The 13,180-nt window shown below is 31.7% G+C and overlaps 1 protein-coding gene across 2 annotated transcripts in view; it reads left to right on the top strand.

The window, feature by feature from the left end:
- Positions 1-13,180, top strand: part of LOC118187442 (proton channel OtopLc-like) — a 222,391-nt gene that overhangs the window by 97,043 nt on the left and 112,168 nt on the right. Inside the window, exon 1 of one of the 2 annotated variants that reach the window (XM_035357665.2) lies at positions 11,558-12,098. The exons of the other annotated variant lie outside the window; for it this stretch is intronic. Coding sequence (XP_035213556.1) covers positions 12,049-12,098 — 50 coding nt within the window. The 5' untranslated portion in view covers positions 11,558-12,048. Of the gene's footprint in view, positions 1-11,557; positions 12,099-13,180 lie in introns of those variants that run through there. 2 annotated transcript variants of the gene reach the window in all.

The raw sequence follows: 13,180 nt of genomic DNA, 5'->3' as shown, positions 1-13,180 counted from the left end.
GTCAGAACAACAATGTATTTTAAATTCCATATTTTTCTTGTATATAACAGTAATACCTACAAAAGTTATTTTTTCTTCAAAATTTGCTCGCAGATCACGTATGATTCTGAATTTCGTCCAGTTCGCACCTGAAGTGTAAATACGTCACAAGTGACGGATTTTCAGCTAAAGCTGTTGGTCATTTGAAACCGAAGAAAGACTTAAGCTATGAAAACAATTTAAGGTTTTTAAAAGAAACGTATACGCTCTGTTTACTATATCAATCGCAGAATTCTTCTTGTTGGTTTAAAATGCTAGGAGGAAAAAATATACGAAACAGATTACCATCGCGGTCATTGTAGTATCAGAAACGTTTTGATGTAGATCTCGAATAACAATGGCCAACACTACTAAGGAGTGCTCATGCCGCTCTAGATTTCTTAATGACAAATGTGACATATTGTGCCCGAAATGTCGCCTACTTCTCCAGTCACTGCAAAGACACCAACAATAAAAACGTTTTAAAATTTAGACCTTTTTCGAGTTTTTAAACTTGAAAGCAACATTTGAATACATGTTCTGCAAAACAGGAAAAAAGGACACAAATATTATCACCATTTAATTTCCTGGGAACTCGTTTTTATCGATTTGGAAATAACAATAAAATCCTGTTTCAAAGTAAACAGTAAAGGGGCTCTAAATTGAGGTAGATTTAAGACTTTTCATGAGCTTTTCGCGAAAGCTGCACACAAGACTGACGGTACTCACACGAACGTTATACTTTGTGTGCATAAACCGATTAATCAAATCGTGATAGCAAATCATGCAAGAGATTTGCTGTAGGAAATGTAACGAGCATGCTTTTCTTATTCCTTATTTGATATAAAAATATCTTTTTTTAATACATAAGTATCAAACGGAACTTTTCTTAATTGTAATAAATATTATTTTGTATGTAAAAAAATAATAAATGTGAGATTTAGGAAATACATCTCTAAGATCTGTTCTTTCCTCAGGAACAGTTTTCTAATTTATAGAAGCGATAAAATTTATAAAACTCCTATGATTTTCTCCCCCCCCCCCATCTTTTCTTGCTGCTAGTAATACCTATGAGACAGTAGTATAGAAATCAAACTTAATTTAAAATATTACAATAATTTTTAAAACTGTGTTAGAACCATATATCTAAAGAAGACCCGTCTTTATAGTGCCTTCAGCCTACATTCTTTAAATTTTGTTATTAAATTTTCACGTGTTGAAGTTAAAGTAATTTCGTTGATTACTGAAAAAATTAGTGATGGAAAACTTTGCTAATTATTATAATTACACGGCTCTTTCAAAATAATCTGGCAATTAATGTAAAGTTTCTGAAAAGAATAATTTAGCTGTGATTAATGGAAAATTAATTTAAAAATATTTTACCAATAGTCAGTAATAATTTTTAAAGCAAAGAGCATTAACAGCTGTTCTTATGCAAATACAATAGTTAGGGATTAATAAGAAAAAAATTTGAGATGATAAATGACTCTATTTAAAAGGAATGAATGCTTTTCTATTGTATTTTGATCGATTCGGACTTGACGAATATCTACTAGTTAAAGAAACAGATTTTAAAACTCTCGTCATTACATTTTCTATGTTTTGGAAATCAAAACTGTTAAACCTGCTAAACTGCTAAAACGCACTTAATTATTAAACCCTGTTAAAGCTGCCGATTGGGAAGTATGTGAATGTACGAAAAAAAACTCGTTTAGGAGTTTGTATACGTAACAAAGAAGTATATTATTTCTGAAATGAAGTTTAATTTTAATCAGTCGGTTTGAATATAACAAGACATGTGGGAACAGTGCGATCTAGAAATTGCATAGTATTAAAAAGTTAGAATCTCTCATTTTTAAAGCATTTACACTGAAATTTGTTTTCAATTTGTCTGCGAGATCTTAAAATAATGCTTGTCGGAACTGGAAATCCTTATTTGACAAATTACTTGATTTATTTAAAAAATTTACTTATTTCTAGAATACGTTTAAGACCCGTTTTAACGAAATATTGTTTACAAAGCTTAGCTTGAGGATTATTGATTTATATTTGAAGATTAATTAAATGGTTTCTAAAAATACTCGTGAAGCAACTGGTTGCCGCCCAAATTCGTAAGAAAGAAATGCAATTTGAAATTTTATTTCAGCATGAAGCTTACAAATAAAGATGATAATAAACTGAAATTTTCGCTGCTTAAGGCTTTGCCAATGTAGTAGTAGTTCGCTACATACAATCAAAATAATAAAGCCTAAAACCTTCTGAGATCAGCCGAGGTGTCAAATCCCGGAAAATGGATAACCTGCAAGGGAGTTCGCACGTTTTCTTCATGCATAACTTAAATACGAACACGACGAATTTCTCTTAAAATGTCTTCCGCGAAAGCATTCTTCCACTTAGGCAGAGGACCTCGAATGCTTAGTGCAAAATTCACTCACCAACGTTCAGCACACAAGCTGAAAAACATAGTCGCAGCATTCCAGGCTACTATTGACAAAGCTCTTCCTCTAAATTTAGACTCTCGCTTGTTATTTATAACTCACTTCATATATGTTTTGTAATGAATTAGGAGAAATGAAGGCAGGAAAGATTCAATATTAAAATTAAAATTTTGTTGTTTTGTGTTTAATATGTGCTAATTAAAGTAAACTGTACATTGTTCTTAAAAGGATAAATCAATTCCTGAATTTCAAGTTTTTTGGTTAGCTCATTTATTTTATTTGATGATTTTCTACTTTCTAGAGAAGATTTGTTACGTGCAAAATTAGAGTTTAAAAAATGAAGCTAGATTTTGCCATTCTCCTGATTTTTTTAAAACAATCATCCTTTAAAAACGTTTTATATGTCAAACATGGCATTTTATTCCCTTGGGACAGAAATTTGTCCTCAAGTCCTTGTGTATAGATACACCAGCGCACTACTATTCCAACCCATATTTTATTCCAATAAACAAACGCACCATTATTCCAAGCCACTCTTTCGTATAATAAGGAATTTAATCATATATTTCGAAATAAATCTTCGGTTCCTAATAAATTTAAAATCAGTGATGATAGCTTTTTCTACTTCAGAAACAATTATACGATTTCGTTTATTTAAACAAACAGAGTATTTCAAAATCTGATGCACAGGCAATTAGCTATCTATTTCAGTAGTCAAATATATTACAGGTGGAAAGAATGAACGCGTAGCACTTCAAAACGTTTTACTGCGAAATGTAAACGAAATGTGATCGCTCTCAGGTTAATTTTTTTAAAATTAACTCCAGTGTATGGTGATGTTGAACCATCCTCTCCTAATTCAAATTATTTCTGATTTAGCTTGGTTTCGTTAGTTAACTATTTTGGTCACAAACTGAAGATTAGGATTTTGCTCAGTTATTTGCTTATAGAAAAGCTTTTTTGCTCAAAACATGTATCTAGAAAACAATTCAGGGAGCTTATCTGAGTAAAGTATTTTGTTTTTTAAATTTTAGTTTTTAAATGCAATCCTTATACTTTATTTTAAATTCTTGATATTTGCTCGATTTTATTGCTACCCAGCTCTGTTTCTTATACTGCCTATTAAACAGGGCCTTTTCATCACTTAAATATAAATTAATAAAATATAATTTGTAATTTCGTGTTATTTTGGATTAAAATATTTTTCATTTTCATTTATTTTAACACTTTTTCTATTATTTTGGATATTATGGTTTACTTTTGTTTTAAAAGGAGTGACATGTTTGTGTAGACGTAAAACAAGCAACTTGCATACAGTAAAATTTAAAACGAAATCTGTAAGGTTTTTATTTTAATATCGATTCATTAATTAAAATTTAGTTTAATTACTCTACGATTCTTTCTCTTTTGAAACACGCACGCTTACTTGATAATGTGATAAAAATCAGTTTAACATAAAAAAGAAGAGGCAACGTTTTAGTGATATAGAATTGAGTGACTGATTATTACCCCAACCCAGAGCTTAAGAGTTAACGATGCTATGCCTCTCTATACCACAAATATAACTGATGAGGCTTTATTTAAGAAACCTTGCAGCTTAGAGGAATTCGTGAAATCTTGTAAATAGTTAGTGACAGTACTTCGTGACAGTAAATATTTACTCGAATTTATCAATTCTTTTATGTCCCAGAGCTTTAGTTTAGAATTACCTTTTAGTGTGTGTGTGATTATAGAGCTACGGTTATAGATAAAGATTTTAGTTATATTTAGCTTATTTGTGCTAAGTTACGTAATTAAATTGAACTTAAATTAATTCTATTAAGGTAGTATCTCATTCTAAGCAACTTGCATTGTTAATACAGTTCAACAGGGAGGATGATCAGATTAAAATTTATAAATTATATGATTTTTCATCCTTTTGTTACTCTTATTGTTATGTAGCTCTCTTTCTTATATTATGCAGAAAATATTTATCTCTTTTAAAAATATTAATTGTTAATATAATATAAATAATTTAAAAATATTTAACATTGTAGTGGTTTAAAATGATTCTGTCTAAATATTTGAATGAAATTAGTTATATCAAACAACTGTTTATTAGTATTGCATAAATTCGCTAAAGGTACATGAAGTATATTCATTAATAAAGAGCAAATCATAATGCAGGTTTTTAAAAATAATGAGAGAGAGAATAAAGTAGAGAATAAGTAGTTTCGAATACGCTGAAATTTTTGAAAGCTGCGTTATCTTCTTTAACAGAGAACAGATATTTTCGATAAATATGTTTGAAGTGGATTGAAAACTTCATAAGAAGTGTGAATAAGTTACAATAGAGTTTTCACTTCACGACTGTAAAAAATAATCCTAGTGTTATTAATAAAATATGTTCAAAAGCGGATACGCAACTGTAATCTTTGAAACTAAAATTTTCAAATTGAATACACAGAGATAAGTTATATTGCGGTGTCCTTTGAAATCGTTATCTAATATTGACATTAAAAAGTCTTTTGAAGAGCCTTTTCCAAAATTTCTCGGCTGTTTATACTGCGTTACGTTATATCGAATTTATAATCCCCGCAATCTGGCAACTGTTGCGATCGGCGCGAAAGATTAAAATTTAAATCATCTTTCAGGAGGTCTGAACTAGTTTTCAGAGTGCTGTCTTCTGTAGCGGTATGAAATGTTTTAAAATGTTTAATTTATCTTCTGAATCATAACTGTTTATTAAATTCTGTGATATGAAAGAAAAAAACCCTCTTTTTAGTAATTTAGATCTTTTTGATAAATCATTTCAGTTAGCTAATTTAGTTTATAATATAGTGAAGTGATACTGATGAACATTTCAAACTGTAAATAATAACAGATGTTTCTAAAGCCATATGTAACGCCCATCGGATTAGAATCAATTGGGTTTTAAATTTCAGTATATTTAGTTGATAATTATAAAAACTTCCGTCATTAATTTAATTGATAAATATTGTTTTTAATACCGCGTATTACGTACATCGGGCTTGAATCGTTTGCATTCTGACTTTTAATAGATATTCAGTTGATAATGATGAGCATGCCCAATATTATTATAATTTATAGAACAAATTTCTAAAGTTGTATATGAGGGCTATTCACAAAGTAAGTTACGTTTTGCTGCTGCATGGCGAAAGACACCGCTAGTATGCCCATCTTGGCGTTGGAGTGTCTACTGAATCCTAACTCATCCAGTTATAAACGTCGACGGCACGTATTGCCGCTGCTTTGTTCACTGTGAACGTTTAAAATATGTGCGGCAATAGAAAATCCCGCCAGTTGTGAAGTGCGATCAATGATTAGAATTTTGTTCGCAAAAAAAAAAAAAACTGAGACTAATTGAAATTTATCGGGAATTTTGTACGGTGTATGGAAACGACGTAATGTGTGAAGCCGGAGTGAAGCAATGGTGCATCATGTTTAAAAATGACTGCACAAATTTTCCTGAGGAAGCGCGAAGTGGCCAGCCAAGCATTGTTAATCCTGAACTCGTAGAGAAAATCGATGAAAAGATTCACGAAATCCACCATTTCACAATTTCGGAGCTCTCACTAGAGTTTCTTCAAATTTCACGAACTTTGTTGTTTGGTGTTGTGACGCAAGATCTAGGATATCACTTTTGTGTCAAATGTGTACCAAAACTCTTGTCAGAAGACCACAAAAAGCAGCACATGGCAGCAATTTTGACATTTCTCGAGACGTACCACGAACAGTGAATCACTTCTGAATCGTGTCATAACAGAAGACGAGACTTGGGTAAAGTTCGTCACTTATGAGACACTTGTGTGTGCCTAGCTTTCCACACAGCGCTTCGACGATGACGAGGAACTGCATGTAGGCGTCCGTGCATCTTTGAAGTTTCGGGCGGCAACATTCTCTGATGATGGAATTAAAATGCTCGTTTACCATTATGATAAGTGTCTTAATTTATACAGAGATTATTTAGAAAAATAGCTGAATAATGTGCCTTTCAAATGTAAGTAATAAAAATTTTTTAATTTCATTTGGCTTTCTTTTATTCCATAACGTATGTTACTTTCTGAATAGCCTACGTATTACGTAAATAGGGAATAGGATCGTTGGGTTTTAGTTTAATGCATTCAACCGATAATGACGGATTTTTCAACATTACTGTAATAACGAAGGATTTATCTAAAGCCATGGGTTACGCGCCTGAGGAGTCGAAATAACGGCGTTTATCATTTTAATGGGGACGATTTTCATCAGAGAAATGAGTAAATACAGTGTACTCTCGATTATTCGGGTGCGGATTATCCGATTTGCATATTATCCGTGAGGGGTGTGTCAACGCACGCACACTCAAAGTGGATAGAAATAAATACGCGCACGTTCTGAACATGGAAATATTAATTTAAAAATCAGAGGTTCATCTAATTGTGAAGTAATTAAGCCAGTAACTGAAGTCGTATGCCAAAAATAATTAAACACATAAAATTCTTTGAATATGTTCATTGAGAAAACATCAAGGAAGGATTCGATGTCGATTCGACTGAGCCGGGCTTTTAATGCTTCAATGATGCCGATATCGTTTCAAATTTCCCAAAAACAGAAGAGGAAGTGAGTGATACTGGAAACACAATCGAAGAAGACACTGATTAATACTACTGATTACATTAATACCGAGACAGCACTGACTTCTGTTTAAACTCTGTTGGAATTATTTGATCAAAGGTGATTCCAATACATTGATAAAATTGAACTTCGAAAAATACGCAGAGAAATTCGACAAATGTACAAACACTCTCAAAAACAAAGTAAAATCACTGATTTTTTTAAAGAAATAAACACGTATAATATGCATGAAAATCGATAATGTTTTCCAGTTACCTGTGACAAGCTTCCCTCGCGTAAGCCCGATAATCAAGAGTACACTGTAGTCCACATAAGAACGGTTCTTAGCTAGCTGTAATGTAAAAAATAGCATCCTGAAAATGATGTGCATTGGCATATTAAAACAACAATAAGCTAATTACTAAAAAAACCTGAAAGATAGCCAAGAAAAAAATCATATTTTCATTTGCTAGAAATATCTACCTCATTTACAAATTTAAAAAATATAAAAGGGATTTTTAAGCATTCCAAGAGATCTGAATTAAGTTCAATGAATACGAAGAACTTAAATGAGCTTTTATATTATAAGGCATTTCTCCCGCCTTTTTAGCATGCCTTTGCGGTGTAGTGGTCAGCACGCTCGACGCATATTCGAGAGTCCGTGGCTCGAGTCCTGGTGAGGGCATTGCTCATTTTTCATCTATCCTGCTTCGAAATAAACTACTGTCTCTACAGTGGCGCCTGAACTAAAATTTGGTGAATGATGATTCTTCACCACCAGGATTTGGCAATTGGGCCCCTAAAAACCCTAGTCGCCCTTTAAAAGGGGGAGTATATAAGGCATTTCTCACGCCTTCTTAGCTTCATAGTGTAGTGGTCAGACGCGTATTTTCACGTCTCTAGCTTCAAAAAACCTAATGTCTCTACAATATAACAAAAATTTTCAACACATAAAATTGCAAACTTTAGAGAAGTTTCTAAAATTCAGAAACATGAAGGATTATAATAGAATAATTTCAGTCTATACAATTTACAGCTTGAAATAGACTACCCTTTGATTTATATTACTCATTTAAACATGCCATAAACGTCTTTAAATTAATTTTTTTGATACCTGAGATATGTTGATCTTTTTTATATCGCAATGCAGCTATATAAATTACTATAAAACAACAGACTCTTATAACCGCTCCTGCTACTGAAAGCAACTGCGGTGTTTTGTAACGATTGCTGCCAGTAAGTGGGCTTCTAAACACTCCATGCTTCTAAACACTCCGTTATCTCACTCCGGATTAGGCAGAAGGAGACAAGTGCTAACTACCAAAGTGGGAAAAAGCCAATAGGCTAAAACAAGGCAGAGCACGTCAGCTGAGGAAAAGGGCCTAAAAAAAAATTACATAAATGAAAATTAATTAAAGCAGAGTAAAATTAAAATAAATATATATACAAACAAAATAATAATCATAACAAATAAATACATTAATAATAACAAAATAATAAATAATAATAATAACAAAAATAAATAACAATAATAACAAAATAATAGAAAAACTCAAATAAACTTATAAACAAATATACAATTTGCTGCAGGTGTAAGTAAACACTATAGTGACTAAACAATTGAGCATTACATTGAAGTGAATGGAAGGAAAAATAACAATCAGAATGACATAAACATTGAACGATAAACCATAAAGTCTGAGTCGTTTACATGTATAAGTTGCATAATTGACTTCATGGCATTAAGAGTAGAATTGCATTTTGCCAATATTCCCAGTGGAGGCAATGGTGATGGAAAAAGAGATGTTCTTTCTTTTACTGTTATTGGATAAGACGTGATGTAATGGAAAGCTCCTGCAAGCTCTTCACTTGTCCCACGGCCATATCTTGTGGTCTTTTTATGAAATCTTTGCATATATTGCGGAAATTTACCATGATTTGTCAAGATTTGATTTAAAATGTGATCTGTTTGTATACGAGAGAGAGAAATTTGTGGGGAAAAAGGCATAAATCGAACGTCCTGTAGAGTCCTCATCCCATCTTTGCTGCCATGTTTTAGCGATTCTTGCAGAATTTGCTGTTTAGCCGAAAACTCTGAAAGTGGCACTTCAAGATCTATCTGATCTTGTTGTGTTGCTCTTTTTGCTTCGGAATCTGCTCTTTCGTTTCCTGCGATTCCAACATGAGCTTTAATCCAATTAAACTCTAGAGAATGGAAACCTAAAAGAATTTTTATGATTTTCTTTAGGCTAAGAATGCTTCTTTTCGTAATTTTATCAGTATTTAAACTTTGAAGGGAACCACGACTATCTGTAAAAATACGAATAGGAATGTTGTCAGTTATTGTGGAACCTATCCAGATGAGTGCTTTTTTTAAAGCAAGAATCTCTGCCTGGAACACGGAAGCCGTATCATTTAATCTATAAATTTCTGAATGAACTTCGTGCCCATTGTTGTACATAACGAAAGCTGCACCTGCATTTTTACCAATCTTAGATCCATCTGTAAAGAAAACCTTCAGGTGCCCCTTTCTGATAAGAATGTGAGATATTGGCTCCATCTCTTTAATATTGTATTTTCCGGTTGCTCAAATAACTTCGAATTATGCGAAAAAGATTTCTTGGACATTTGATTTCATTTAACCTTGATAGCAATCCAGGCCACCAAAGGTTATTGAACGCAGATGCAACGTCTAAAGAAATAACACAAGTATGAAGATTGTTCATTCTACTGTTATAAATTTCATTAACTAGGTTATTTACTGAATCAATTGTGCTACGACCCGCTGTGAAACCATATTGTTGGCTATTGAGTATTTTCTTTGTAATCTTTAACGAAAATGATGTGCGCAAAAATGGACGAAGTTTTGTCCCAGTAAGAGGTTCTATTCTGTTTCCTGCATTAAATCTTATAAGGAATTATTAAATTACCCAAACGCACTGTTGAGATGAAAGTGGTTAGCTTATCCATTTGGCACTAGAAAATTGGCACTATCCAGTTGGCATTATTAGGCTAATCGATCAGGCCACAATTGACTTTTTCATGTTCCCTCACTTTGAAAGTCCTAATAATCTCTACAATGGTGATCGAACTAAAATTTGTGGATCATAATTCAGCATTACTTTGATTTGGTCGACTGGGTCTTGTGCCTGTTAGAGTTCTCTTTTTAAGCAGGGAGGAATGTAAAGAGTTATCGCATACCCTCGAATTTGTTGTTGTGATGTAAATAGTTAGAACATCCAATTGGCATTGGAAGATTCGCGGTTTCAATTGCGGTGAAAGCATAATTTACTCTTCACGTGATCTAACTTTGAAAGTCCTGAAAATCTTTATAACTTAATTTAAAGAACAGTTAGACTTCTCAAAGATTCATGTATTAAAGTTTCATTACATATCCACCAAAGGTTTATCCCAGTCACAACTATCCTACTACATTTTCTGCATTCTTCGTTCCGATTTACTACTTAATAGTAATAATTGCAGTTTCTGTTTAAGAAAAAACAAAAAGCATTAAGTATTTGAATTAAGAAACGTTGTAGTTCAGTTTCATGTACATTTTATTTCATTTTAATATTGGAGATAAATGGAAAAAAACATTTTATTTGAAGAAAGATCATGATTTGAATTTGGATCTAAGATAAATCAAGAATTATTTTCAGTGCATAAAGAAATGTATTATCTAAAACGATACTGCATAGCATTTTGCCAATTTAAAGAAAAAAGCAGGTGTTTTAATTCTTTTCTGTATTATTGTAATGGTAACTTTTCTATTCTCTCAAAATTCACCTTCTGTTTTACATACTTTTAAGAAACTGCTATATTTTTTCAGAACAAAAATCATGAAATATCAAGCTTGTCTTTGCCAGGAACTGAAATATGGAATTTCCTATTTACTGTTTGGATGTGCTAACCATTACACCGCAAGGTCACTCTAGAAAACGTTTTTTTAATTCATTATATTATGATGAAGTTCAGTTTTGCTAGTTTACAGCATGCACGGGTACAAAGACACAAAAAGGTTTGGGAAGACTATAATTCCAGGCTATATGTGTGTTTAATAACTTTCAAAGTCATTCTGAAATAGCAATCATTCTTGATTGAAATCAAACTCTTCTTAACATCTGAACTTTTTTTAAAAAGAAAAATTTCAGCATTTTTTTCCAGATAATTAACCAATTAACAAACAGTATCAAAAAGACGATATTGGAAAGTAACTTCACTATAATAATTAGGTTTTGCTTAATTTTTATTATCAGGAAAAAAATTCAGTATTCCCTTTTACATCGTGGGGGGGGGATGGTGAAAACATCAGCTCTTTCTTTAACGAAAAGGACTGAAACATTTTTTCAGTCTTAGTTAATTACCTGTTATATAGTAAGGGGGAAAAGATGACTATTTAAATTTCTGAATCTTGATAATTTCGAAATAGTCCTTTTTTAAAAATAAGCTATCAAAATAATTTATGAACAAAACTTGCGAATAAAGTTACTATTCGTTAATATAAAAAAATTCTCTAACTGTCTAGTGTTAGAATAAATAATCTCTACATCTTCCCATCCGGCGATAAAATGTGTAAGTTCGAAAAATAATCACACTGTAGCGAACGATTGCGTCCGAGACTATTATAGTCGGAGAGGAAACTGCAAAGAAAAAAAAAAAAAAAAAAAGAGAGAACCTGCAGACCAGAACACGCGATCTGTTGCAAGCAATGTGGAAAAAAAATAATAATAGCATTCATAACTGCACAATAAGTAACCATCCTCTACCTTTCTCAATTATTCCATTTATGTGGTGATGTATTAGAGCGTTCTCTAAATTTATCTAGCCTCTTATTCCATATTAAGGTTTATAGGAATTTGTGATATCTTTAGATGTTGGTGTTTTAGCCTGATATTTTATTCAGTATAAGAATGTCTTCTGAATGTTTTCTTTCAAAAATAAGCCTCTAATACCTGAATGAAAGTTCAAGCACTTATTTCATATCTAAATTTTAAACATGCTGAAAAAAGTTTCAAAGTTGCTGCCGTTTGAAGGATTTCCATGGGGGTGAGTCATTCATTTATATAAGTGTATTTATATTATTTTGCATAAAGACAGAGTAGACATTTATAATATAGCGTGATCTATAAAAAATAATTCCCAGTTTTAACTCTCCTTGCATTAATAATTAAGTTTAAGTCTTGCCACTTTGCTTGTAAAAAAAAGTAAAATTTGTAAATAAAAAATGCATCGCGTATCTCAGAATTTAAATTTTAGGGATACCAAATATCAGATTTATTTCTCAGAGTTATGATACACTGTTTTTGAACTTAACTGAAATAAATTTTTTTTTCTCTAATGATATGACGATTTAAAATATTGTTTTTGTAACTAAATTACAGACAATCGTTCACAATTGGAAATTATGAAATTAAATTGCGTCTGTTAGTTTATATTAAAATAAAGCTGTTAATTTTGAGGAATTAAGTGACCATAATGCATATTAATCAGAGATGTCATTTTTGTTTACGGAAAGAAATATTGCTATTCTATGGAACAATAGCTATATTCTGGCTTGCTTTCTTAATATAACTTTTCTAGCTAGCTTTTCTAGCTACAATTTCTAGCTAGCTTTCTTATGTGCATTTAAAAAGTAATTATAGAGACTTACCGAAGTGAACACTTGCAATGAACATTAAACAAATGCTTCAAATATTAATGCCTAATCAGCTTCGTAATACATTTGTCAAAATAAATAGTTATTTCTATTTTGTTGCTTAAAAATTCGATTAAATGTGCGAAAATAAATAACCATTGTTTTAAACGCGCTGAAAGCAATGAATAAGAATTATGAGCTATTTAATTAAGGGTAGAAACTACCTGGCTCATTCTAATGATTATGAGCAACTAGTGTGCATAGTTTTAATAAAACCATCATCCTCTTACAAATCTTATAGCTTCATTTAAATTATTGCAATAAATAGCATCGTTTCAGCAAATCTTACTAGAAACACCAATGAATGGTTCTTATGTAGAATTGTGCAGTAGAGAAAATTCGATACTTTAAAAATATTTTAAGCGTTTAGAATAGTACGCAATGATTTGAAGCAAAGCTGATAGGCTGTATCCAGTTCAAAGCGCTGTATTTA

Source organism: Stegodyphus dumicola, chromosome X2, assembly GCF_044657685.1.
Source record: "Stegodyphus dumicola isolate Sdum_Otavi_A_Nest chromosome X2, ASM4465768v1".
NCBI classification, from domain to species: domain Eukaryota; kingdom Metazoa; phylum Arthropoda; class Arachnida; order Araneae; family Eresidae; genus Stegodyphus; species Stegodyphus dumicola.
This window is presented reverse-complemented; position numbering and strand designations above follow the sequence as displayed.